Raw genomic sequence first — 26846 nt, 5'->3', positions numbered from 1 at the left:
GGTGCTTCTTCCTGCCGGCGACACGATTCCTTCCTCTTCTGCCTTTTTAAAAAACCTTTTTCCATTATCTGACTCTCCCTAAGTAATGTTCACCTGAGGAAGAGATAAGCTTTCCATTCTTTTCTAAAATCTGGCTAATTCAGGTCTGAGTGTAATTATCACTGCGCTTCAAAGGGCAGGTGCAGGTGCTACTTTACCTTTGAGCAGTTTAATTCTTAGAGCTTCATTTTTCAAAGAGATCATTAGTCTAATCCAAATTTAAAATGACAGCCATCATTTATTCTTTCCTGTTGTTCAGTGGTTACCAGGAAAAGGCGCCTCGAAATGTCCGTGGGTGATTGTGCAGTTTTCTTTCTGAGGGCTTCATGACGCTAATGCCGTCAGTATAATTTAGGATATTTAAGCTTCTGTTGAAATATTTGTATTTATTAATATTTTGCAGCCTGTGTGATTCCTCCCTTTTAATGTTGAAAAGAAAATGTTTTAAAAGGGTTAGCATTGCACAGAACTTTCTTTTTTTTGCTTTCAAGGGCCACACCCGTAGCATATGGAGGTTCCCAGGCTAGGGGTCCAATGGGAGCCATAGCTGCTGGCCTACACCACAGTCACAGCAACACAGGATCCAAGCCACTTCTTCGACCTACACCACAGCTCACAGCAACACCGAATCCTTAACCCACTGAGCGAGGCCAGGGATCGAACCTGCCACCTCATGGTTCCTAGTTGGATTCGTTTGCATTACGCCACAACAGGAACTCCACATTGAACTTTCAAGTGTAGCGTTGTTTTTAAAGAGTCTTTATCTCATAAGGTCACCTGCCCCAGGTGGGACACGTTAAAGACCCCTTTCAAAGCCGTGACTTGTCCTCGGCCCCTGAAAAGCAGGCTCTGCAGACAGCAGGTTGTGGCAGCAGGGGCTTGGCCAGAGCTGCAGGTGCTCAGGCCACCCAGGCCCCTGCTTTGGGTAGTAGTTGCTGTCACAGCAAACCTCAAACTCGGTTCTTTCAAGCCACAGTCCTGGCTTTATGGCTCGAGGTGCCATGTGTCAGGCGTGGGCCGCTCCGCCCGGGCGCTTCTGTTCCCGGCTGTCAGCTCAGACACTCAGCTGCGTGACCGGGTGGCTGCGTGACCGGGTGGCTGGACGAGGGGGAACGTCGGCCACTGCTGCTGCTCCTCCACGCGGCCCCGGGGCGTCCTCACAGGGTGGCCTCGCGGGAAGGTCTGGAGGGGCAGGCGGCGGGAGCCACGTGTCTGTCGCCTGAGGCCCAGCGCGGGCAGCCCTGCAGCCACACGCTCACTCGAGCCTTTGCACTGGACATGTGTTTTCATCCCAAGGTAGTTTCCAGGAGCTGGTCAATCGGTCAAAATTAACTACCCAATTCAAAGCTTAGAAATGTACTTTTCCCCTTCATGAATCTGTCAGAGAAATTCAGTATGAGGGCAAAGAGTGTTTTGAAACACTTTCGCAATACAGAGCCAATACGATTAGCCTCTATTTTAAATAGGTTTGCCTTAGCATCTGGCAGCAGAAAAGGTGGCATTTATAGTTTAGCCTGTAATTCCTTTACTGTGGAAAAAAATCATTGCTTCTTATGTATTTAACGCCTGTAGACACTTAGTTAACATGTTGAACAGCATCATTCACGAGGGAACTGCAACAGTCACTAGTTTTGTTTCTTTGCTTCGTGAGAGTAATTGAGAGAATGTGAAATTGTATCACAGAAAATAAAAGCTTCTAAAGGAAAAACGATTAGATACCTGAACATTTCTCATACATTGCACTTTGTTTTAGAGGGTTTTTGAGGGCTTTTCAAAAAAAGAAGTAGGAGTTCCCGCCGCAGCTCAGTGGTTCACGAATCCGACGAGGAACCATGAGGGGGTGGCTTTGATCCCCGGCCTCGTTCAGTGGTTAAGGATCTGGTGTTGCCGGGAGTTGTGGTGCAGGCCACAGATGTGGCTCAGATCTGGCGTTGCTGTGGCTGTGGCGCAGGCTGGCAGCTACAGCTCCGATGGGACCCCTAGCCTGGGAACCTCCGTATGCTGTGGGTGAGGCTCTAGAAAAGACAACCAAAAAAAAAGAAAAGAAATAAAGCAAGCTGAGTAATTTCATGGCTGCAAATCTTAAATGAAACCATTGAGACTGATACGAGTCTTCCTGTGATTCCTAGGAAAAGCGTGGACACAGCGGTGGAAAGGGGTAATCCAGACACGCCCCCGATTCCCCCTCACAGCCTCCACGTTTCCGTGTCTGTGTAGACGTGTGTGTTAAGATGCACTTCTGTTTTGTGTGTGATTATCCTCCAGCCTGTACTGAACTGGCGGTCGACACAGAAGAGAATTCGAGCTACTTGGCTCTTTGTTGTGGCGTCAGAAGCTCAGCACTTGTGTGCTGCCTGCAGTCTGGAATCGGTTGGCTTTGAGGAATCTCGATCTGGGCGAAGTTAAGTTCTGTGTGGATTTTCACGTCCTTTTTGACAGAGGGAGGTCTTTGCTGACCCACCCTGAACGGGCCTCGGGGACATGAGTTTAACAGGGATGCCTTCTGAGCCACATCCTCTCGGAGCCAGGACGGCTCACAGGTTGCTCGGAGCAGCTGCTGCTGCAAAGGTCCTTCCGTGGCCCCAGAGGAGCTTCTGTTCTTGATTCCAGCTCACGTTCTGCATTTTGAGTTTTGTTGTTCCTTTGCAAATGGCCAAGTCCATCAGGACGGCCTTCAGCATGTGTTTGTAAGTGATGCCAGCCTCTGAAGGGCACAGGTCTGTGTCTAGTTGTGTGGTTTATAAACATGCAAACTGAGAACTTGATAAGTTTCGAGGACCAAACTAAGCCAAGACTAGATTGAGTGTCTGCCATACAACTTTCTTTTTCCTTCTTCCCCAGGTTTGCCTCCATTTCTCAGTGGCAGACTTTTCATCATTGCGATGAGTTGAGTATAGATTCCAATGACCGGCCCTCCCAGGGGCTCAGGACGTAGACTTAGCAGGTCGGGACCAAGCACCTTGGCCTTGAGCCACGGGCGCCGTAGGTGAGACCTGGCCAGCCTGCCCTCCTGCCAGTGCCTGAAATTTCTGGCCTTGTCTTTCTTCTCATAAGACTCCAGGTTACTTCAGGCTGAGAACGTCTGTAACGGACTGTAAACTCACAGGGAATAGAGGTGTTTTATTTAAAATTAGCTACTAATTTATTTCTTTTGCTCAACCAATTTTAATGATTGACCCTGGATATCTCAGGTTAAAGCTCCAGCTTTAGAAGTTTTTGTCCACGTGGGACCAAGCAAGATTTAGATGAGGAGTTCCCGTCGTGGCTCAGTGGTAACGAACCCGACTAGGATCCAGAGGACACAGGTTCGAACCCTGGCCTCAACTCAGTGGCTTAAGGATCCAGCATTGCTGTGAGCTGTGCCGTAGGTCGCAGACGTGGCTCAGATCCCGTGTTGCTGTGGCTGTGGTGTCGGCCGGCGGCTATAGCTTGATTCGACCCCTCACCTGGGAACCTCCACATGCGTGGGTGTGGCTGTAAAAAGAAGAAAAGAGTGTCTGGAAAGCATTTCAGGACGACTGTTCCTGGAGGGGCTGAGCCCTCCTTACGCGCAGGAAGTTACCTAAGCTCCTTCCCGTGCTTGCGTCGAGCTCATGAAAAGAAATAGACGCTGAACTTCCCGGGAGCGGAGACTGAATTCCAATACCTGTGAATTGGGGGTCACAGGTGACTGAACCTAAAACGCAGCATCCCTGTCCCGGGCACGCCCAAGAGTCAGTTTATATAGAAATTGTGAAATAACTGCTACCTTCCCGCCGGGACCTTGGGGACGTTGGGGACGTTGACTTGGAACCAGATAAACATGCTTGTTTGTCTCAACTTGGCCTCAAGAAAGTCCAGGTCTCTGTGGGACTTAGACGACCCCCTTTCGAAGCAGGCTCTGTCTCGGAAGCTCCGTGTCCCTCTTTCTAAACAAGTGTTTGCCTTGTGGCGCATCACCCGGGAAGCGCGTTGGTCTGTTTTCCTTTAAACGCATGGAGTACGCTAATAGCAGCCAGGGCAGCTCAGTCCTGAAGAAGCCCAATACACGAGAAAATTAGAGTCTTCAAAACCGCTTAATTAGGGGTAATTATTTACATGTCCAAATAGTCTAATACACAAATCGTGCTTTGTGTATTTCCCAGAGTTGCAGACCCCGACGGAGCACGGCTCCAGGAACACTGTGTAAACGTGGCACTCGTTGGCACGCTGGGGCAAGGCCGCTGTGTTGTATTAAGTGAATATCAGCTAAGAAGTGGTCATTTTCTGTGCAGTAGAAAGGGAAACTGGGACCTCTTAACTCCTCTTTCTCTCGTTTTACCAGATTTGGAAATGGCCGTGGCGTACTGGAATCTGGTATTATCTGGAAGGTTTAAATTTCTAGACCTCTGGAACACCTTCTTGCTGGTAAGTGTCTTCCTGCCGGCTGTCCCAGTGTGGGGGTCAGCAGGTTAGGTGCTGTCCACCGGTGCTGTGGCGGGCAGGGTCCCGCACCCCAGCCCTGCCACTCCAGGGAGCCGCGGCCACCCGGCTTCCACTGGCAGCTGACTCCCGACTATCCCCGAGTCACCTCCTCTGGGAGTCCGCACCAGCCGGCTCTCCGCTCCCCAGAAGCTCAGGCTGCTTCCAGGGAGCAGGGGGCCCCACCTGACAGCACGTCCAGGCGCCTTTTCGGCCGCTCCGGGGAGGAGGGCGTGCTGCTGCAGCCACGCTGGGCCTGCCGTTCCCTCCCACACGTCTGCCTGCCCAGGCCTGCGCCTCTCGGGGAACCGGTGACGTGCACACACCGGGTCCGTGTCACAGCAGCAGACCCCGCCCCCGGGGACAAGCACAGCGTCCCTCAGTCGGGAGTGGGTCTGTGCAGTAGAATGCAGCCACGGGGCAGTGACAGCATCAGGGGACGCGCTGCAGATGTGTGAGCAGGAAAAGCCAGGGTGGCAGCCGCACAAGGACGGCAGTTCTGAAGCGGGAGGTGGCTTATAAGCCGCTCGTGAACACACGAGCGTGTGACGTGCAGGCGGGCGTGGGACGGCCCTGCCACAGTCAGGTGGGAGCCCCTGCAGGAGTGAAGGAGCAGCACTGGTGGCGGGGGCTGGGGGGTGGTCCCGGGCCTCCTCCACGTGCTTGGCAAACCTGAAATACCGAATGCCCCAGACATCACCAGAAATCGACCGGTCCCATTGCCAGGAACCACCTGGTATGTGCAAAAATAAATGGGTCAAAATACAACTCGCCTGTGTTTGCAGCTAAGTCGGCTTCCTGCCTTCGCACTCTGGCCGTAGGTAGCTCTTAGCACCTCCAGCATTTTAACTTCCGACGGTTCTGTTCAGCTGCTTTTTCCTCATCAAATGATGTTCCGAGATTCTCAGCGGGACCCCTGGCGGCTAAATCTGTGTCCTGAATCTGGTGGGGTTTGTCTCTTGTGTGTTAGGAACGCCACAAAAGATCAATCCCAAGGGACACCTGGAACCTTCTGCTAGACTTTGGAAATATGATTGCAGATGACATGTCTAACTATGACGAAGAAGGTACGAGACGTCGCAGGGGGTAGTCAGGGGTGACGTGGTCAGGGTGTGACGGGGGTACTGACAGGGATGTGGCCGGGGATGCCAGCCTGGGATGTGGGTGTGGGTGCTGACATGGGTATGGGTGCTGACGTGGGTGTGGGTGCTGGCAGAGGTGCTGACATGGATGTGGACGTGGGTGCTGAGGTGGTGCTGACTCCTCTACTTCTGGACCGTGGGACTGTGGTCATGACACAGGCACCGGGCAGGAGGGTCCCGTTGACACGTGGCACCCCCATCTGCGAGATGAGGCGATGACAACAGTATAATGTTCCCTTTATTATGTTTTGTAAATCTCATAAAAGAAAATTTTAGCTTCGTATTTACTGAAAATCAAGAAGACAGTGAGTCGTCTGGACTAGCGTGTTTCAGCGAGGGCGTGCGGAGCCCCGTGACGGCACCGCGGAGCCGGTCGGTTCCTGGGCCGCCACCCGTGTGCCCGTCGGTCACTCCATCGCCTGGTGAAGCTGATGGAGGGTCCCAGCTGCCTTCGCTCACACGTGCTGCGGCCCCGCCCAGCCGTCCAGGGCTGGGGAGCATTTGCGAGCCTGCTGGCTCTGCCCCGTCAGGGAAGGGTCCCCTCCCTCAGGCACGGCCCAGCTAGGAGGTGACCTGGACAGACGTTGCCCTCCTCCCACTCCTCTGTTCTAGAAAGTGAGCGACATGCCCACCAGCCTGGAGCACCTGTCGGGGCCTGTGTGTCTGTGTCCTCAGCCCTCGCCCACCCCCCGTGTACAATAGGCGTCCTGTGTGTGCATGTCCAGTGAGTGACAGGTGGCTCTGGACAGCCTCTTGGGATCTTTAGCTGTGGGGAGGCGTGGAGTGAAATGAGGTGCGTGGAGGGGGCCACCTGGGGCGGGTGGGGTGGCCGGTCCTGGAGGGGCATCTGGCCTGGGGAGAGGAGAGCCTCGGGCTTAGGGGGACAGCAGCTGTGTCGCTCAGCCTAGGAGGCAAAGGGTCCTCTGTCCATTCCCAACGGCCTGGGGCAGGGCTGCGAGCTGGGAGGTCGTCCCGGGCTGGGCCGGCCCTGGTCTGGCTGGAGCACACGTGGGCGACTTTAGTCAATTCGTTAAGTGAAACTGGCTAGAGACACTTAAAATCACTGGAATTCTTGAAATATAAAGACTGGATTGTGGCAAGATACTTTGAATATAAATCACTGATTCTTTTAAATCTGCCTGCTTTCCTCTAGGAGCGTGGCCTGTTCTCATAGATGATTTCGTGGAATTCGCACGGCCGGTGGTCACGGGGGGTAAAGGCAGCCCTTTGTAGGCAGAAGATCGGGGTGAAGCGAGAGGAAAGGTGAGCTCGCCCTGCAGGAGCTGCTGGTCAGGTGTGTGGCTCACGCGGGCAGCCGACCCGTCCTGAACTGCAGGCCCGCGCCCCGCCTGGAGTCGCTGCCACCGCGGCTCGTGGGCGTCTGCAGTCGGGGCCTCACCGCTGCTGTAGGAGCTTGTGCGTGACTCCTGTGTTGGTGACAGGAGGCCGACGCCAGTGCCCACCGCTTGCTGAAGAGACAGAGGGTCAGGCTGCCGAAAACGTGCCGTAACTGAGAGGGTCGTCATGGGTTCTGACCCCTTGGAACTCGGTGCCAGGGCTGGGATTTGTATTTTTTGAATCGTCAGACGTCTGTGTTTCTTGGCGGTTTTTGTTTTCCCCAGCTGTCCCTCTGGTTGTGTTGCTGCGTGCACGGCCCGGCCAGGGCACGCATGACATCTGCAAGCCTCAGCCTAAGCTGTCCGCGCGTCCCTTTACCCTGATAACGTCCGTTGACCTTCCTAGGGAGCTTCATAAAGTGTGCTCTTTTAAGAATATGTTTCATTGCCCCTAAAAAGAAGTTTTTCCATGAAAAAATGTCATCTGTGGTGGCAGATTATAAAAGTCAAGGGTTGGCTCCTTTCAACCACCTGTGAGGTGAGAGACGTCCACCCCCCGCCCTTCGTAAGCTCGTGCCCACCTGGAACCAGGGCAAACACACACTGTTGTTCCAGGGCCGTCTCACATGCAGGGGAGGTATCTCTGCGCCACGCAGCCCCTGGTCCCCTGGTGCTGCCCAGGCAGGCGGCCCAGTGGCACCTGCCCTTCTTTCAGGAAAGCTCTTTGCAGCCCTGCCTCGTCATTCTTGGGACGGTCTGCACAGCGCACGCGTGCCTGCTGCCCGGGGGCAGATCAGCGGGGTTATCTCACAGTCCCTGAGATGTCCCGCACACAGAGAGTGGGCCCAGAGGGGCTGTGGCTCACTCTGCTTCGGGACACAGCCACGGACCACGTGAGGGTGGCGTGGGCCCAGTGCGGGCCAGCTGTTTGTACCCGAGCACAGGCGTCTTGAAAGGGGCTTGAGGCCTGGAGACCCGGTCTGGGCGGGACCAGCCCCTCACGAGGTGCAGGCCTGGGGCTCTCATAAGCTTTCCTGGCCTCCCGGTAAGTGTGTGGTCCTAAGAGCACAGGTTGTATCTAAAAGAGCTGGCTTGAATAAAAACCTCAACAAAGGAGTTCCCATCGTGGCGCAGTGGTTGACGAATCCAACTAGGAACCATGAGGTTGCGGGTTCGGTCCCTGCCCTTGCTCAGTGGGTTAACGATCCAGCGTTGCCGTGAGCTGTGGTGTAGGTTGCAGACGCGGCTCGGATCTCGCGTTGCTGTGGCTCTGGCGTAGGCTGGTGGCTACAGCTCCGATTGGACCTAGCCTGGGAACCTCCATATGCCGCGGGAGCGGCCCAAGAAATATCAAAAAGACAAAACAAAACAAAACAAAAAAACCTCAACAAAAACCCTTTGAGGCTCATGGATTCTGCCATGTAAGTGTTCTGTTCAGAGAAGTTTCTAGAACTCGATAGTCCTGCACAAATCACGGAGGTCTGCGACTTGTATTCTTGGAATTTGAAGTTATGGGGGGACGGTGTTTTAGGGAGTTGTACATTGGTAATTGGACAGAGGTTCTTCCCAAAGTTAGGGGTTTCCTCTTTGTCCAGTGTGAACTCAGGCCCCGTTGTCACAGGGCTGAGAACTCCGGGGACACTGAGGCTTCCTCTCGGTGTCCTGGTGCCTCGCATTCTCTCCCTGGCTGCTCAGACCCCTGCCCCGGACCTCAGAGCCTCGTCCCACGTCAGGGGAGCAGCCACCACACGGGGACTCACCCACCGCGGCCAGCCCACCGCCCCGGCCCAGGCCGTGACCCCGAAGGCACAGCGGGAGTCATGCACCTACCTTTTCAGGTGTCACACTGTCTGCTCCGAGTGGCGGCTTCCTTGAGATGGTGTTTGGTAGCGAACTGGGTGCTCGGAACGTGAGCTGTAAGACCCTGGAGGTTCATGGGTTAACCGCTCGTGACCAGTTAACAAGTACGTGCCCCCGTGCCGTCTCAGTGCCTGCCGAGACTTTCTGGACGGGACGGCGTCCCCTCCTTCTGTGTGGGTGACATAACACACGTGGCTGTGTTGCTTTAACTTAACGGAATGATGCGGCCGTCTCGGCTTCCGGCTCCACGGGGGCGGCTGCATCCCCATCCCTGGTGCGCTGCCAGGGCCCGGGTGCCGGGTGAGCGTGGGTGAGCTCGCCTGCCGCCGCCATAGGCCAGGTGGTGCAGTTGCTCCTGGCATCTTCAGTAGCGGTCTCTGCTGCCTCCGTTTTAGCAAAAGAGACCGGCGTGGGCCGTCCCTCTGCTCTCAGCCAGAGCCCTTCCACCTGCGGGGCGGGGTCTGAGGGGCTGTCCCGCGGGAGAGCCTGCGTCCCTCGCACCCAGGACCTGCTGTTCTTCAGAATCTCTCAGAATGGTGCTGGCTGGAACCCTTTTCCAGAACCACATTTTGAACAGGTGCTACCTATTCATTTAAGTGCATCTCAGTATGTTGTTATTGAACAAAACTTTTTTTTTTTTTTTTTTGGCTGCACCTGCAGCATGTAGAAATTCCCAAGCCAGGGATGGAATTCATGCCACAGCAGTGGCCTGGGCCGCTGCAGTCACAACGCCAGATCCTTAAACCCACTGAGCCACAAATGAATGGCAAGAATATTTTTTTTTTTTTAGTTTTTAATTTTTTCAATTAAAGTATAGTTGATTTAGGAGCTCCTGTTGTGGCTCAGCAGGTTAAGAACCTGACAATGTCTGTGAGGATACAGGTTCGATCCCTGGTCTTGATCAGAGGGTTAAGGATCCGACGTGGCTGCGGCATAGGCTGGCAGCTGCAGCTCTGATTCGACCCCTAGCCTGAGAACTTCCATGTGCCTGGGTGCAGCTGTAAAAATAAAACTAAATAAATAAATAAAGTTGGTTTACAGTGTTGTGTCAATTTCTGCCGTACAGCAAAGTGACCCGGTCATATGTGTATATACACTTTTTCAAATATACCTTCTATCAGGAATCTTTATTTTTATCGGATATGTTCTTTTTTTTTTTATTTTCCACAGGCACCTGTGGCATATGGAAGTCCAGGCTCGGGGTGGAATTGGAGCTGTAGCTGCCAGCCTACACCACAGCCACAGCAATGCCTGATGCTTAACCCACTGAGTGAGGCCAGGGATCAAACCTGCATCCTCACAGACTCTGTGTTGCGTCCTCAACCTGCAGGACAACAGTGGGGACTCCCGGGAGTCTTCTTACATCTGGGTGTGACACTTTCCACTTGGTCTGACCTGCGACCAGGCCCCGGGGGACAAGGGGCCTGGGGACAGAGAAGGACAGCTCTCCCAATGCCTGGTTTCCAGTCAAGACCCCTGGTTTACACACAGCCCCAGCCTCAGGGCTCGGGTGACGGTTCTTTCTGTGAACCTCGGGCCTTTGAAGGTGTGACGGTCCAGGGTGGCCGGTTGTGAGGCCCAGGGCTCTGCACTCGGCTCGCACACACACCCCAAGGGCCTGTTCTCTGCGCAGCCTCTGTCGGACGCGGAGCTGGGAGACACGCGTGGTCATCGCGCTGCAGCTCAGTGTGCTTTTTGCCTTTATAACATTTTATAATCAGCAGGTTTCCTGGGAATGAATCCGTGCATGTAGTAGATGAGTCAGCCGGGCGCCCGTCCAGGAGCAGGCACAGAGGCGCGGAGCGCACCGCGTGTAATTGCAATTCCAGGACAGGCGAGGCCACGGAGACAGGAAACAGATGCATGGTCTCGGGGGAGGGGGCACAGGGAGCCAGGGGCGGGTCCTCGCAGGCACAGTGACACACTGGACGCAGGGCCTTCGTTGACTAGACTTAAAGCCCCGGGAGTGTGCCCTCTGATCGAGAGCACTGCACACACGCCCCACTTCAAGTCGGGCTTGGCGCCCACAGCCGGGGGCCCCTCCTGTAGGGCGCAGACGCCGGCCACGTGGCTCCCGCAGGCCTGTGAGCTGCAGGTCCAGATGGCTTTCTCATTGGTGCCACCTGCAGAGACAGAAAAGGAGTGCCTGGCATTTGGGGAGGTTCCTGACGGCGACGCAATGACCAGAGCAGAGGCCGGCCGGGCGGACTCAAGGCGAGGCCACAGAGGCTGAGCAGAGCAGCCGCCCGCCGAGATGGAGAAGTTTCGGGCAGCGATGCTGCTGGGCGCCGTGGGGGACGCCCTTGGCTACAGAAATGCCTTCATGGAGAACAGCGCCTCGGGCCCCAGGGTCCAGGAGGAGCTGCAGAAAGTGGGGGGGCTGGACCACCTGGTGCTGGCCCCCGAGAAGTGGCCAGTGAGCGACAACACCATCATGCACATGGCGACGGCCGAGGCCCTGGTCACAGGTGAGGCGCAACCTCGCTCTGGGCGCGGCAGGCAGCAGGGCTTCCGCGGTGAGCACGAGCCAGGCGTGGGGTCGCTGCTGGGCTGCAACATCGCCCTGTAACCCACTAGGGTCCCCAACGAATGGGACATGCCCTCTCGGCCTCTCCGGTGACGCGGGCACTTCACTCTGTGCGCCTGCAGATTCGGTTTCCTAAACTGGAACTTCATTGGTTTGTAGGCGTTCACTCTGCCGAGCCTGTGTCCAGAGTTAAAACCAATCTGATCGCTCCCTGGGGGCCGTTTGGGATGAGGGCCTCCGATTTCACTGCAGATGGGAAGGCTGCTTCTGAATTTGCTTCAAAAGTATGTAAAATAATAAGCCCGTTTGAAACTCGGACGCGTTAACGTGCTACTGTCTGGGAATGACGTCTCCGTTCCGGGGAATTATGGTGAAAATGCCGTTGACCAAGTACGACCGCGGTCACTACGGTTTCTTAGCTGTCCTAAGAAAACGCTGTAGAGTTGGTGGGATCTGGGGGAGACAGCGCTTCTTGAACATTCTTTAAGTAGCAGGTTGACTTTAGGAAGAAGTTTTCCGTGAATTTCAGAGAAACAGCGGGTGTGTGATGGGAGGCCCACTTCTCCCCCAGTATCTGCTCTTTAAAAACCCGTGAGGGCTGTCGGCGTGCCATTGCAAAATTAGAACCTGAGCAGCCCTGGAGTCGGAGGAATTGACATTTCCCTGTGCCCCTGTCATCATCCGAGCTGGGAGCTGGTTTAGCTCTGCTGTCACTGCACAGGAACGCGACAGCGGGGGCAGAGCTCAGGCGCCACAGATAAGACAGCGTCACAGCAAACAGGCCTGACAGTCCTCCTTCTAAGTCTCACAGCTGCAAAGTGTGGATGGTGCCCGTGTGTGGGTTGCCGGGCAGATTCCTGGGTCCTGCTGCGCCCACATCTGTGCGGTGACCCCAGGGTAGCAGCTGGCCTGTCTGCGGTGGGAATGTGCCAGTTAGATCAGGCTGCGTCCTCTTGGCAGGAGTTGGGCGGAGTCCGCCCCACATGCAGGGTGTGAATTCTGAGGATGGCGGCTCAGCTGTCACACCGCCTCAGGCCTGCCAGTCACCTGGGCGCCCGTGAGGGTGTCTTCCGATGCTCTACAAGCGTGCGGGTTTTCAGCACACTCAAAATCCAAGTTGGCGTTCATTTACGATTAGTTTTCAAACAGCCCAGAGTTTTTCTTTTCTTTCTTTCCTTTTTTTTTTTTTGCTTTTTAGGGCTGCACCCACAGCGTATGCAGGTTCCCAGGCTAGGGGTTGAATTGGAACTACAGCTCCGGCCATAGCCACAGCCACGCCAGATCCTTAACCCACTGAGTGAGGCCAGGGACAGAACCTGCATCCTCATGGATGCTAGTCAGATTCTTAACTAGCTGAGCCACAGCAGGAACGCCAACCTTTTTCTTTGATAGCAAATGAGCCTGTGGAAGGGGCTCTGAGCCACGTTAACAGTGATGCAGCAGACTCTGACATGGCACCGACAGTGGCCCGGGACAGTTCTAACTTCAGGCGTGGGCTTCTGGTCCTCGCCCTCCCTACAAGTCGGCTCTATTGTGGCGGATTAGAGATAAAGGAACAGCGCACAGAGAGGCTGAGTTACTTGGCCAGCGCCACACAGCTGAGTGTGCTAGAGCAGGACTGGCACCGGGACAGCCTCTGGCACCTGCACTGAAGTACCATCCCACCCCGTGGGGCTAGTGGACGCGAAATATTTCAGGGGCCCTATGGACAGCACTTCACACGATTTCCAGAGACAGGCAGACTCCCCGTGGCGCTAGTTAGTACGTTGAGCCAACACTCTACGGGGCTGTGGGGGGCGGGTGCCCCTGCACCTCGGGGTGTCTCTGAAACAGGCATTGCGGACCAGAAGCAGATGCTGACCTGGGCCGTGGGGTCCAGTACCCCACAAGGTGGGCGCGTGACCAGAATACACACATCCAATCCACAGAAGGCTCCTGTGTGCCTGCCCCTGTGTCCGCCACCAGCGGCTGAGAGGGGAGCCCCCACTTCCCAGCTTCACTCCAGGAGCGGCACCCCCTGAGCCTCTGAGGCTGGCTCGGGGCAGCTGTCTGTCTGTCCAAACTGTTGTGTGCATCTGACAGTGAGCAGTGTCTGCCACCGTGGTCAAGCAGAGTGGCCACGTCGCCACTGCGACGGGGGGGGGGGGGGCACTGGGGGCAGCCAGCAAGTGCCTCTGGCGGCAGGAGACAGGCCTGTCCCAGGGACAAGCAGGCCAGCTCTCCAGACAGTGACATTTGCAAGGTAATGCTTTTATTGTAGTGACCGGACACTGCTATTGTGCCTTCCTTACGATGCCGGTGGCTGGGAGACTCACAGGCGGTTTCGTAAGTGGATTTGTTGGGCAGTGGAGACAGAGGAAAGCAGGTGGCGTGGCCTTGTCACCAAGTAGGGAAGCTTACAGAGCAGGGGGGGGGCGCAGGTGCAAAGCTCTGAGTTCTGAAGACTCAAACCTGAAACCAACAGGAGTTTTGTTGCTTTTAAGAAGCTTTTTCCCCTTCAAAAAGGAAGTTTTCCCAGAACAAAATGACTCGTCGTAGGGCTCTGGAAGGGCCAGGCCTATTCACTTGGGACCGAGATGGTGACAAGAAACAGCCTGGACATGCCTCCCGGCCAGCGTCCCTCAGTGTCACCCGGGGAGGGCCACCCTCCACAAGACCAGCAGACTCACTGCCCCCAACCCAGGTCTCACCACACCCCCTCCCCAACTCCCCTCGGAGGCAACGCCATGTGTGCCCAGCGACAGAGCAGTGACCAGGCCATGTGGGGACCTCCCCTGCTGAGAGGTGGGGGATGGACAGAAGGTCAGGTGGACAGGGGCCGGCGGCCGCTCTTCCCCCGGTCTGCCCGGCACTCAGAGCTCTGCTTGGCAGGCTGCTTTCCGCCGTCCGCTCTGTGCTGGGGCCCTGCTGGGAGGCAGCTTGGTTTTCAGTTGCCTTGGCTGGTCTCACGGCCCCTCCTGCCTGCTCCGAGCCTGGGGTGGGTGGTCCCCCAGAGCCAGGGAATCCACCCAGACAGGGGCAGCCCTGCTCCTTGCTGCAGCCGCAGCCTGGCCTGTGGTGCCAGCACAGATTGGACTCGAGAGCCGTCAGGCTGTTGGGCAGGCGCACCTCTGCCCTGCACATCCAGCTCTGCTCCTGTGTGACCAGGCGCCCGGGGCCCCGGGTGGAGGGTGTGCAGCCTTTGCCCACCACGCTGTGCACTCATCGAAGGGCAGAAATGCTCAGGCTTTGCTATCGAAATCCCCTTGCCAGCTCTGGCCTGAGGCAGGTCACACCTCTTTGAGCCTGGCCTGGGAGAGAACAGTGCTGGGGGGGGGGCGTGAGACCAGCCGAGCTCAGGGTCCCCATGATCTGGGGGACCCTGGGGATCTGGACCACACTCGAACCCAGAACGCCTCCCCACGTGGGGTGCAGTGGGGACTTGGCTGCGGCATTGGTGGGAGGAGAAGGGGGCTGGAGACCAGGGGCAGCCCCCCATTGCCTGGACCTGAGTCCCTAATGGCCCAGGGACAGGCTGTTTCCGGCCAGCTGGTCCTCACCGGCATCGACCGTCGGCTGTGTAAGGGCTGCAGGTTTTTCTAGAGTCTTGGGTGGAACTAGAAGCACAGGACAAACTGCAACTGAAATTAAATGAAATCCAAAGCCATTCCGGTTTCTCTGGGCAGCCAGGGATGTGCGCGACGCTCACCAAGTCCTCCTCTGGTCGCGGGGATGGTCGCTGCCGCCCCGCCCACCTGGCCGACCCCGCCCACTACTCTGGCCCCGCCCGTCGGGCTGACCCCACCCGCCACTCTGGCCCCCGCCCATCGGGCCGGCCCCGCCCATCTGCCTGAGCTCGCCCCTGCGTCTGCCCCGCCCATCGGCCTGACCGGTCCTCCCTCCTCCCCAGACTTCTGGTGCCTGGACGACCTGTACCGCGAGATGGTGAGGCGCTACGTGGACGCCCTGGAGAAGCTTCCGGAGCACCGCGCCGACCCCGCCACCATCGAGGGCTGCTCACAGCTGAAGCCAGACAACTATCTCCTGGCCTGGCACACGCCCTTCAACGACAAAGGTCAGGGACGCTTTCTGCTCCCTCCCGGTTCTGGGCACCAGTTTAGAGGACAAGGGGACACCAGCCTCCTAGCTCCTCTGTCACCATCCCTGGTTTCTTGTAGGAACACTTTCCCACTGCTTTAAGTTTGTGCCTTTAACCAGCGTATCAGGGAGCCCATGCGGCACCTGCCCCTGAGCCTCTGTGTTCACGGGGAGCTGGAGCAAGCGTCCTCGTCTCCCGCTCCAGGACTGCTGCTCCGGGGGTCTGGAGAACACGGCCCCGGAGGAAGAGAAAAGGCAGTAAGTTAGAACTGACGCAGGACAGCCTCAGTGAGCACACAAAAGAATGTGTCTTCTGTGTTCTCAAAAGTCCAATAAAGACACGTGGGTATAAAAAACACCTAAATCACATTTCTGCAGAAAAACACCACACTGTCTGGGATTAAAAATTCACTATGAGATTAACATTTCCAGAAAAGATTAGCGAGTTGGAAGGCACAGCAATAGGAACGATCCGAAACAGGACCTCAGAGAAAAAAGAACCCAAAATATGGAAAGGTCACCAGGGAGCCAGGGGGCCAGGTCAGAGCAGCAGCAGCCCTGCAGCCGGAGTTCTGAAAAGAGGGGCACAAAAAAGACGTCAAGTGACCAGCAGGTTAGCTGGTTATTTAGGCCTCTAAAAGGTAGCTGGCAGTTCCCATGGTGGCTCAGTGGTTAACGAATCCGACTAGGAACCATGAGGTTGCAAGTTCGATCCCTGGCCTCGCTCAGTGGGTTAAGGATCCGGCATCACCATGAGCTGTGGTGTAGGTCGCAGACGCGGCTTGGATCTGGCATGGCTGTGGCTCTGGCGTAGGCCGGCACCTGGCCTGGGAACCTCCATATGCTCCAGGTGCGGCCCTAAAAAGATAAAAAAAAAAGACAAAAAAAAAAAAAAAAGATAGCTGGCATTAAAAGTAACGCCCAGTTTATCGAGAACGTAGAAGCAAATGCCTGATGCCAGCAGGGGGTGGGGTGGGAGCAGAAGGGTCTCAACCGAGCCTCGAAGCGGGTCAGTGTCCCATGACAGGGAACCCAGAGCAGCTGCTCTGACGCCTGGGCCAGCAAGGTGTAGATGGAACCGTTTTAGCGGTACTCGCTGGGGACCAGCCCTCAGCCCAGAGGCTGCTTCCCCCCCTGGAGACGCCACCTCACTGTGGGTGCCGTGAGCGCCTTGTCCAGCACGGCGTCTGCCCGGGGAGGGAGCCCCCAGAGAACCACGCAACGCTCCCTGTGGGACCGCTGGGCTTGGCGGGAGTGCAGAAGGCGCGGGGCTGGGCTCTGCAGGCCCCTCCTGCTGGGCACCGTTAGGGTCCTCGCTGTCCTCCACCCCGAGATGGGTCGCGGGCCGTCCTGCTCAGTGACAGGCCGTCCACAAACGGCAGGAAAGAGCCATGGGTACAAATGGGACACGTAGAAAACCCGTAACGAGATGACCCACTTGAACCTTATCAGTCATCGCAGCAGCTGGACGTCTGAGGACCCAAAGAAAAGGCAGAGGCGGATCTGGATGGGAAGCAGGTCCCGGCCCTGTGCTGCTTGTGAGAAACGCATCTCAGGGGCTCCTGCTGCGGCACAACGGAGCACTGGGATGCAGGTTTGATCCCTGGCACAGTGGGTTAAGGATCCCGTGTGGCTGAAGCTGCATCTGTGACTTGGATCTGAGCCCTGGCCCAGGAACTCCATATGCTGTGGGGGCGGCAAGAAAGAGAGAAGAGAAGAGGAAAGGAAGGAAGGAAGGAAGGAGGGAGACGTCGTAAATACAAAGACGGGGTTCCCTTCACGGCTCAGTGGTTACGAACCCGACGAGGGTCCACGAGGATGCGGGTTCAGGCCCCGCCTCCAGTGTTGCTCACCCGGGTACATCCTGGAGGATTCTGTCTCGGACCCGCAGAGCCAGAACATCAGCCACGCCCGGCTGGTGGTGGTGGAGGAAGGATGTGTTCACCGCCTGAATCTGATGACAGCGGCTGGACTGACATCCGCCGGGAAGCCGGGCGCTCCTCGAGCTTATTTGGTGTCTCCAGAGCTGTGCAGGATTCGGTCTCGCCCGGTTCAAAAGTGAGGTCACCAAGACCATGCAGGGTTTTGAATGCCTCTTGGCCAAGCGGCAAAGCGAGGCCGCTCCCCAAACCCTTGTTGAAACAGCCGAGGAGGCTAAGGAAGAGGCCAGGGAGACTCGGTGGCAGTTGCGGAGAAGGCCAGGGACCCAGCCAGCAAGGCAGCCACCAGGCAGCAGCAGCAGCAGCCCAGGCCCTGGGGCGGCCCCACAGCAGACCACCTGCTCCCGTCCCCGTGCCCTCTCCCCCTCGTACTTATTAAAAGTCAACTTCCAGCCCTGTCTCCTGTTCGGGTGACGTCCTGTCTCCCGTTCGGGCTGGGGGTGGCGTCCTGTTTGGCATCTCCAGCACACCCAGCTGGTTACCCATAGCTGAGCCGGGCCTCCTTATTCCCGCCTCAAGTGGCTGACGACAGAGGTGCAGGGACGGGGCCCATGGTCATGGTGTCCAGGTGAGGTGATCGTAAATGCTAGACTGTCAGCTCCGTGAGGGCAGGACCTTCGTTTTATTTTCTGTTGTGTCCCGCGAACCTGGAACGAAATCTAGCACATAACAGGCATTCAATAATACCTGTGGAATTAAAAAAAAAAAAAATCCCTGGCCTTGCTCAGTGGGTTAAGCATCTGGTGTTGCTGTGGCTGTGGTGTAGGCCAGCAGCTGCAGCTCTGATTGCCCCTAGCCTGGGAACTTCCATATGCCTCGGGTGCGGCGCTTAAAAGAAATAAAATAAAATAAAATAAAAACAAAGACAAATAGGTTAAATAGGAAAAGACATATCATATAACCCTGATCAGTGGAAAGCTGGAGTGACTCTATTCAAATAAACAGACAGTGAAGAATATTGCCAGGGAAAGTGACAAAATTCGTTGTGACAAATGCATCCTTTCATTGGGAGGAATAATAAAAGTGTATGTAAGAAACCCTCAAAATATATGACGCGATGGGGAGTTCCCGTCGTGGCGCAGTGGTTAACGAATCCGACTAGGAACCATGAGGTTGCGGGTTCGATCCCTGCCCTTGCTCAGTGGGTTAACGATCCGGCGTTGCCGTGAGCTGTGGTGTAGGTTGCAGACGCGGCTCGGATCCCGAGTTGCTGTGGCCCTGGCGTAGGCCGGTGGCTACAGCTCCGACTGGACCCCTAGCCTGGGAACCTCCATATGCCGCGGGAGCGGCCCAAAGAAATAGCAAAAAGACAAAAATAAATAAATAAATAAAATATATGACGCGAAACTGATAGAGCTGCGTCAAGAAGCAGATAAAGGCACGTTCTGGAGATCTCAGGACTAAGGCCTCAGACTAATGGCCTCGTTTTCACCACAAGAAACCAGAAAAGGGAAAGCGGATGGAACCCAAAGGAAAGAGGAGAAAAAAGGAAAACGTGAAAATCAATAACAGAAACGGGAAAACCACAGAGAAAATCAACAAAAGAAAAAGCTGTTTGTTTCAGAAGAAAAAAAAAATCGATAATCCTCCAGGTGACATGATCAAGAAGAGAAGAGGAACCCACAAATGCCAGCACCAACGGTGAGAGGGCGACGTCCCTGCAGACGCTCCTGAGCCCAGAGGAAGGTGAAGGGATATTGTTAAAACTCTTATGCCGGGAGCTCCCGTGGCAGCTCAGCTGACGTGAACCCGACTAGGATCCATGAGGATGTGGGTTTGATCCCTGGCCTTGCTCCGTGGGTCGGGGATCGGCGTTGCCGTGAGCTGGGGTGTCCATCACGGAGGCAGCTCGGATCCCGTGTTGCTGTGACTGTGGCGGAGGCCGGCGGCTACCGCTCCCGTTCGACCCCTGGCCTGGGAACGTCCACAGGCCGAAGGCGTGGCCCTAAAAAGCAAAACGTTTTTTAAAAAAGTGATAAGCCAACAAAGGTAGCATCTTAGATGAAGTAGAAAAACTCCCTGAAAGATATAAACCACCAAAGGTCCCTCGAGACTAAACAGGTCCCCGTTAGCGAGACATCTGAGAAGGAATTTACGAGGAAACACCCCGGGGCCAGGTGGAACCCTGGGGTCTACGAACAGCCAACGAAGCAGGAGCCCCAGTGTCCACAGCCCGCCCCCCCCAGGCGCTCAAGGGGGAGGAACACATCCCAGATGCGCTCTTCTGCCTCAGAGGACCTGCCAAGAGGACGAAACGGCCACACAGGAGACAGGATTGCAAAGCATGCATCTGATAAAGGGTTTGAGTCCAGAGTGTCTAGAGAACTCTTAAAACAGCAATGAAAAGGTATGCAACTCAATACAAAAATGGGAAACTATTTAAAGAAGCACGTCACCAAGGACAGGTGTAGGGCCAACCCACCCCACTGGTGGCTGCGCTGCGGGAGGAGCCCCAGGGTGAGACGCTGCACCTGACAGCAGCCGAGCCCCACAACGCGGTCCCGGGGGCGCTGCCGGCGGGGGTTCGGCAGTGCACCCACCTGGGAAACAGCTCCTCCTACTTTCCGCCCCAAGGAGTCTGCCCGGGAGAAGAGGCGGCATCTGTCCGCACGAGGTTTGGCTCTGGGGGTTCCCAGCATCTTTCTGGGCCCCGCCTCCAAACTGGAGACAGGCCAAGTGCCCATCAGCAGGAAACAGATAAACCAGCTGCCATCCCTCCGTCCAGACGGTGGAGTCCAGCTGCCCCCTGTGTCCACACATGACGCAGGAGTGGCTCTCAAGACAGTCGTGCTAAGTGAACGAAGCCAGGCAGGAAAGAGTAGCTTCTGTGTGAATCCCAGGAAATGCACATGAATCTGCAGGTGGTGGGCAGGGCAGAAGGCGCACAAGAAAACCTGGGCATGTTGGATAAACAACCTGTATTTAGCTGCTGGTGTACGTGACAAGACCAGCATTCTTTAAACATGAATAGCTGGGAGTTCTTGTCGTGGCGCAGCAAAAAGGAATCTGACTAGGAACCATGAGGACACAGGTTCGATCCCTGGCCTCACTCAGTGGGTGAAGTATCCGGCGTTGCTGTGAGCTGTGGTGTAGGTCGAAGACACTGCTCGGATCTGGCGTTGCTGTGGCTGTGGTGTAGGTGGGTGGCTACAGCTCCGATTCAACCCCTAGCCCGGGAACCTCCATAGGCCACAGGTGTGGCCCTAAAAAGACAAATAAATAAATAAGAATAGCTGATTGTATGTCAATTATAACCCAGTGAAGCCGTTTTTGAAAAGAGGGAGTCAGCGTGATGGGAAGTGTGCTGTGCGCACACCTACTGGGCCGGGCACACTGCAAGCATCTCCCCACACCACCAAAAATTCCTTCTAGGGAGTTCCCGCTATGGCACAGCAGGTTAAGGATCTGGCGTTGTCTCTGGCAGCTCAGGTCACAGCTGCAGCTCAGATTCGGTCTCTGGCCCAGGAACTTTCACGGGCCACGGTGGGGCCAAAGAAATTCATTTTAAGGGCTGCATATATTCCGACGTATGCTTGCTTTGCAATTTCTGGCATCTCTTTTCTTTGTCAGGAAGGTGGGCCGTTTCCCCATTTTTGACTCATTTAAATGACAGTAGGATAAACATAATATTTAATAAATAGAAAGTTATTACATACGTTTTTGTACATTTTCATACTGCTCATGAAAGCCGGCTTGCCAGAGGCAGAATTATTGGTGGCAAAGTCTTAATGCAGCTTCCACGACCCGCATAGGCTCGGGGTTTGGCGCTGCCACCAAGGCGATGTGTGTGGGCATGCGGTACTGGAAGCCGGAGCGGCTGGGGACGCTGGTGGAGGTCAGCGTGGAGTGTGGCCGGATGACTCACAACCACCCCACGGGTAAGACGGGTTCGAGCCACCGCAGCCGGCTCTGGTCTGCTTGTTGTCCGCAGGTGGGGTTCTTTGACCTTCAGTTCTGCTTAAGTCCTGCTTTGGAGCTGAAGGCAGGCTGGTGGGGAGGGTGGGGACGTGGGACAGGACAGGGGGCTCCTGGGTTCAGTATCCACCACGTCAGAATAAAAGACAAGGAACAGCAGGGTTTCTGAACGAGGCTGGGATCTGGGCTGCATCCCGGGAACCGGCGTTTCTGTCATATCGTCCGGCAGGGAGGCAGCACGCGGCCAGGTCCCTGCCCAGCCTCTGTCCCCTCCCTGTAGCAGGATGTTGTGGCCACTGGAGCCCCCGCTGCTCCTGGGTGAGGACGGAGCTCGTAGGATGGTAAAACCCCTGGGCTGCACGCAGCGCCCGGGGCCCGGAGGGAGGGCCGCAGGCTGGCAGTTCCCCAGCACCCACCTGTGGGACCGCCAGGGAGGCAGCCAGCTCCGAAATTAAGGAAAAGGTCTCCCCTCGTGGGCTCAGCAGGTTAAGGATGAGGCACTATTACTGCTGTGGCTCGGGTCACTGCTGTGGCTCGGGTTCGATTCCTGGACAAGGAACTTCTGCATGCTGAAGGAACAGCCAAAAAAAGGAAATAAATAGAAATAAAAATACTTTAAAAAAAAGAAAAGAAAAAAGAAGATTATCGGAAGCTCTCATGACCCACCTTCATCCCGGCAGGGCAGTGACGTGCTCTCCCTGGGCCGGGAGGTTGAGGCTCCCAGCTGCTCTCCCTGACCAGGCTCCTTTCAAGGTCACCTGCAGCGTCCAGGGTTACTGGTGTCCCCCACTGAGCTGCAAGAGCTGCCCTGTGCCCTCTGAGAAGCACCCCTACTGGGGTGTGAGCCATGGCCTCGGGCACAATGGTGCCCAAGCCATGGATGTGGCAAACTTGCTGATGAGTCCACTGCAGGTGCCACGTCTAAGCCACAGCCCACAGATGAGTCTGTTAGACTTTTAAGTTTAAGAGGAAGTTCACGTAATTTGGCCCGGGGGCCGGAGAGGCATCTGCGAAGGGGCACAGGAGCAGGCCTCCCCAGAAGCCGCCGGGGAAGTGAAGGTTACTTCCCCAGAAGCAAATGGGAAGCAGGAGGGGGTTGAGCATCCGGAGACGATGCCACGAGCACAGGAGTCTGGGTGGAGAATTTAAAGGTCTGAAACAGTGCTAATTTATCGCCCACTCGTACGAAGATGCAGTTCACCGTTTGAGGGCCGGCTAGCGTGTGCCTTTCCGGGATGACGACTGGGCTCCACAGCTAAGATCAGGAAGCGCATTTTAGTTACTGACTTCCTTGGCCGTGGTGTGCGGCGGCTTGATGTGGCTCTCAGTTCCCAGGCCGGGGGTTGAACCCGGGTCACAGCAGTGAAGGCTCTAGACCACCAGGAGCTCCCCCCAGAAAGTACATTTTAACATCACGCCCCTTCTCAGGTTTCGAATCATTTTTATTACCTGCACAGCATCGCCCCAGACTGTGGAGCTGAAACAGCCCATGATGGGGGGTGGCGTGGGGGTCAGGATGACAGCGGGACCCTGGGTGTGAGAACGGGACGCCCCTCCCTACCCTAGAAACGGTCACAGCCCGCGCCTCCCCAGGGCGGCCCAGCCCCTGCAGTGCTCACGGGGGCAGCCTGGCAGCGCTCGCCTGGGTGCGGAACTGCGTGTCCCACCGCAGCCCTTAAAAGGTGGGTATTGCCCCCCCACCCCAAACAATGGAAACTTGAGAAGTCACCCAGGGTCTTGTGGCAGGGACCACACCTGGCAAGGGTGTGACAGTGCCCCCCTGACCCTCTCTCACCCCAGGCTTCCTAGGGTCATTGTGCACGGCCCTGTTTGCCTCCTACGCCATCCAGGGAAAGCGGCTGGAGCAGTGGGGGCGAGACATGCTGAGGGCAGTCCCGCTGGCCGAGGACTACTGCAAGAAGACCATCCGGCACCTGGCAGGTGAGCCCCTCTGGCACCTGCTCTGGCGGTCCCCTCCCCGACGCAGAGCAGATCTGGACAGACCGGCTCGGGGGAGGCCCGTCCTCTGCCCTCGGTGAAACAGGAGCCTGCTGCGGGACCGCGGGACAGGCCGACCCCATGGAGGAGGCCCGAGGGCGGGCCCAGGCATGCCCGGGACCCCCACCGGGTCCTCCAGACGCAGGTGCCCACCCCGTCACCCATGAGCTGGTATAGCTGCTGCTCCAGACTTTCTGAGACAATGTCTCCTCAAGCAACTCCAAAAAATGGCTTCAGTGCCTCTGGGACTTGGGTCTCCAGCTGTGAAGTAGGGTAACGAACGCCCTCTCCTGACCTTGCAGGCACAGTGTGGAGTGAATAAAAACACACAAGATCAGAGTTTTCAGGAAAATCCACCTCAGTTCAGCGCGTCACTAATTCTGAGCTGTCTCCCTTGCCAGTTTCAAAGCAGCTGCGAATCTGAGCACGTGCCAATTTCTGGAGCAATCGCTAAGGCGGCGTGCCAGGTTCTACTCACCCCAAGTGGGTGGGGGGCGCTGGCTCTGCTCTGTCCCTCCCGCCTGTGCTCACGGCACCCAGCCGGACGGCCACCACAGCCTGCCCACCTGCTGTTTGCGTTTAGAGTACCAGGAGCACTGGTTTTACTTCGAAGCGAAGTGGCAGTTTTACTTGGAGGAAAGAAAAATCAGTGAGGACTCGGAGAGTGGGGCCACCTTCCCCGACCACTATGACGCAGAGGAGAGGGACAAGGTGAGCTCTCGCCATGTCTGGGGCAGAGGGGGCGGGGGCGCTGTCCAGGGCCCCACGCCGAGCAGCCGCCCGGGGACCCCCGTCCGTGGGAACCCCGCAGTAGAGAAAGGCTGAAGGAGCAGCCGCACATGGGGGACCATGGACAACTTCGTTTTTCTCTTTTCATTTTCTCTGGTTATAAGCATGGTTTGTGCTAGAAAAATTGAAAATGCCATCGTTAAAAAGTCCATCTCACTTCATCTCTTCTAGGGGCTGAGATATAAGGTTGCATAGGATGAACAAGTCTGTGCAAACCACTGGCATTCCCCATGCTGTGAAAACCCCTAAGTGCCTGAAATCATTCTGGTCATGTTTGGTAGCACAAAAGAAAACCCTGGGAGTTCCCGTCGTGGCGCAGTGGTTAACGAATCCGACTAGGAACCATGAGGTTGCGGGTTCGATCCCTGCCCTTGCTCAGTGGGTTAACGATCCGGCATTGCCGTGAGCTGTGGTGTAGGTTGCAGACGCGGCTCGGATCCCGCGTTGCTGTGGCTCTGGCGTAGGCCGGTGGCTACAGCTCCGATTGGACCCCTAGCCTGGGAACCTCCGTATGCCGCGGGAGCGGCCCAAGAAATAGCAACAACAACAACAACAAAAAGACAAAAAAAAAAAAAAAAAAAAAAAGAAAACCCTGAGTAACTGTGGCTTAACCAAGGTAGAAGTTTATTATCCCCATGTCAAGGGAATCCTGAACTGAGTCACATATCCTTTGCGGCAAGGAGCTGAAGATCCTTCTATCTGGCTGCTCTGCTGTTCTGAGAGCATGCCTCATAGTCCAGACTGGCTGCTTCAGCTCCAGCCAGCACGTCTGCATTCCAGGTGTTGGGAAGGCGCAGGGGGAGAGGAAGGGCCCACCCTTCCCTTCTCAGCTGCTTCCTATTACCCTTTTGTTTCCCTCTCACGGGGCTCCCCAGCACAGTGCAAAACCCCAGTTCTTCCAGTGGAGACGCTGTTGCCCCAAACCAGCACTGACTCTGTTGCTGAGGCGCAGAAGTGTGGCCTGCCTGCACCCACCTCCCTGGCTCCTGTCTGGCCCTGGCCCCTCTCACAGACCCACAGGGACCCCTCTGAGCCACCAGCTGCCTGAGCCACTGTTGCCCCTGCCCTGCGGCCTGTGGAGTCCCGCAGCCCTGACCACACCCGGCACCCCTGCCGGGCCTTGCTTGCCCCTTTGCCCTCCCAGCCCACATGTCACGCAGTGGCTCCTGGCTGTGTCATCACAGCAGCCCTGTCACAGGCCCCTTGGCCGGCTCTGCTTCTGTCATGGATTCCGCTGCCTGGCAGCTGGCACGTTTGTTTATCTGCAGGAGGGCAGGGCTGTGAGGGCCACAGGAGAGCGTCTTTCCTGCTCACTGTCCCTCCACAGCCCTGGGGCAATGCCCGGCACACAGGGGACGTCAAGTGGGCGCCCGGCGAGCAAGCCGATGGCAGGCCCCTGGCTGAAGTCAGAGCGAGTGTGCCAGTGCCCCTGGCATGGTTCCGGGGCCGGGCCCTGACCCATGGCTCTTTCTCCAGACCTACAGGAAGTGGAGCTCAGAAGGCCGAGGGGGGCGGCGAGGCCACGATGCTCCCATGATCGCCTACGACGCCCTCTTGGGAGCCAAGGGCAGCTGGGCGGAGCTCTGCCAGCGTGCCATGTTCCACGGAGGTGAGATGCCTTTCTGAGGCCCTGGGCTCGCAGGCTGCCAGAGCCCTTCTCATCCAGACAGACGCAGGCAGCCTGTCTGGGCTGTGCTGTCGGGTCGGGCCGTGGCGCCCCTAGGTCCCATGCTGGCGCCTCGCTTCTCCACCCAGTGCCACTTCTCCTTCGAGCGGCGCGACATAAGGGGCTTCCAGGCAGGCACCCCGCTGGCACGGGCTCCCCACCAGCCCTGCTGGGACCTCCTGGTGCCCAGATGGTGGGGACATGGCACTCTCCAGGACAGGAGGAGCAGAGAAGGGCAGCGGGACCTGGAGCGGCAGAGGGAGGGGTGGCATCAGAGGAGGGCACCCAGACCGCAGCTGAGTGGGAGGGAGGGCAGCGCAGGGCCGAGGAGCCCTCGGGCCGGGAGCTGTGGGAGGGGAGCCTGCACGGGCGTCAGGCTGGGGCCTGTCACCGGCTCTGGCTGAGCGGCCCTGCCCGGGGGAGGCTGAGCCGGGAGCCCAGGGCTGCCGGCACAGGGGCGCTGGGAGCTCCCTATGGGCCTTGCTTCCTTCCAGGTGAGAGCGGGGCCTCAGGGGCCATCGCGGGCTGCCTGTTCGGGCTGCTGCATGGGCTGGACGCCGTCCCCGCGGGCCTGTACCGGGAGCTGGAGCACAAGGAGCAGCTGGGCCGCCTGGGCGAGACTCTGCACCGCCTGTCCTCGGAGGAGAAGTAAAGTGCTTCCCCGCAGGCCTGGCCCCGGCTCGGGGGCCACACGCAGCTCGCAGGACACGTTACCGTTGCCTCCCAACCACTGAACCCTAACTGCTGCATAAAATACATTGTTTGTCCTACGAGCACGTTCTTCTGTCCCGGCCCAGGCCTGGTGCCGTGCTGGCGTCTGGATTTGACGGCCTCAAACCTCCAAATACACTGCTCACCAAGAGTCTCTTGGACAATCGGTGTATTTTATTCCTTCGCCAAACTAACGCTATTGGCTCACTCACTCCTGCAGCACTAATCACGGTGGCTCTGCTCAGACGGCCCTCCGGTGGCAGGACTCCCACCACCGCCTGTTTCGGGCTCGGGGGCCGGAGTTTCAACGCCTGCCAGCCTCTGGCTCCCTAGCCTGCGTCGCAGCGCCCGGGCGCGGCGTTTGCGTTCTCACAGTTTCCACAGCGAAAGGAGGAGCAGTCAGGT

General features: G+C 56.9%; 2 protein-coding genes across 26 annotated transcripts in view; both read left to right on the top strand.

Annotated features, from left to right (window-relative positions):
- The window catches only part of DCUN1D2 (defective in cullin neddylation 1 domain containing 2), a 29898-nt gene extending 20040 nt beyond the window's left edge, over nt 1-9858 (top strand). For 16 of the 24 annotated variants that reach the window (XM_084982411.1, XM_021065976.2, XM_084982416.1 and 13 more), the window contains 3 exons: nt 4343-4425; nt 5450-5546; nt 6775-8074. In XM_084982411.1, the coding sequence (XP_084838537.1) occupies nt 4343-4425; nt 5450-5546; nt 6775-6854 (260 nt within the window). In that variant the 3' untranslated portion in view covers nt 6855-8074. Of the gene's footprint in view, nt 1-2168; nt 2198-2304; nt 4426-5449; nt 5547-6774; nt 8075-8796 lie in introns of those variants that run through there. The other 8 variants (XR_014820006.1, XR_014820007.1, XR_014820001.1 and 5 more) reach the window with 5 other exon arrangements.
- Nucleotides 9859-10951: 1093 nt separating this feature from the next.
- On the top strand, nt 10952-26595 carry ADPRHL1 (ADP-ribosylhydrolase like 1). 2 transcript variants are annotated; one of them, XM_003357909.6, is made up of 7 exons: nt 10952-11286; nt 15235-15399; nt 21115-21240; nt 23078-23218; nt 23859-23986; nt 25541-25673; nt 26225-26595. In XM_003357909.6, exons 1-7 carry the CDS (start codon nt 11073-11075, stop codon nt 26380-26382), a joined length of 1065 nt encoding a protein of 354 aa, XP_003357957.2. In that variant the 5' UTR covers nt 10952-11072; the 3' UTR covers nt 26383-26595. The 2 variants fall into 2 exon arrangements, with proteins under 2 accessions (XP_003357957.2, XP_084838521.1); XM_084982395.1 differs by lacking the exons at nt 23859-23986; nt 25541-25673; nt 26225-26595 and adding an exon at nt 23677-23849.
- Nucleotides 26596-26846: the final 251 nt, after the last annotated feature.

This window comes from Sus scrofa, chromosome 11 (assembly GCF_054392235.1).
Source record: "Sus scrofa isolate SSC_HxYL_T2T_F1_AM1 chromosome 11, Sscrofa_HxYL_maternal_Yorkshire_Landrace_v2.0, whole genome shotgun sequence".
Lineage (NCBI taxonomy): Eukaryota > Metazoa > Chordata > Mammalia > Artiodactyla > Suidae > Sus > Sus scrofa.
The sequence above is the reverse complement of the archived record's forward strand: the minus strand, read 5'-3'. Positions and strand labels throughout refer to the sequence as shown.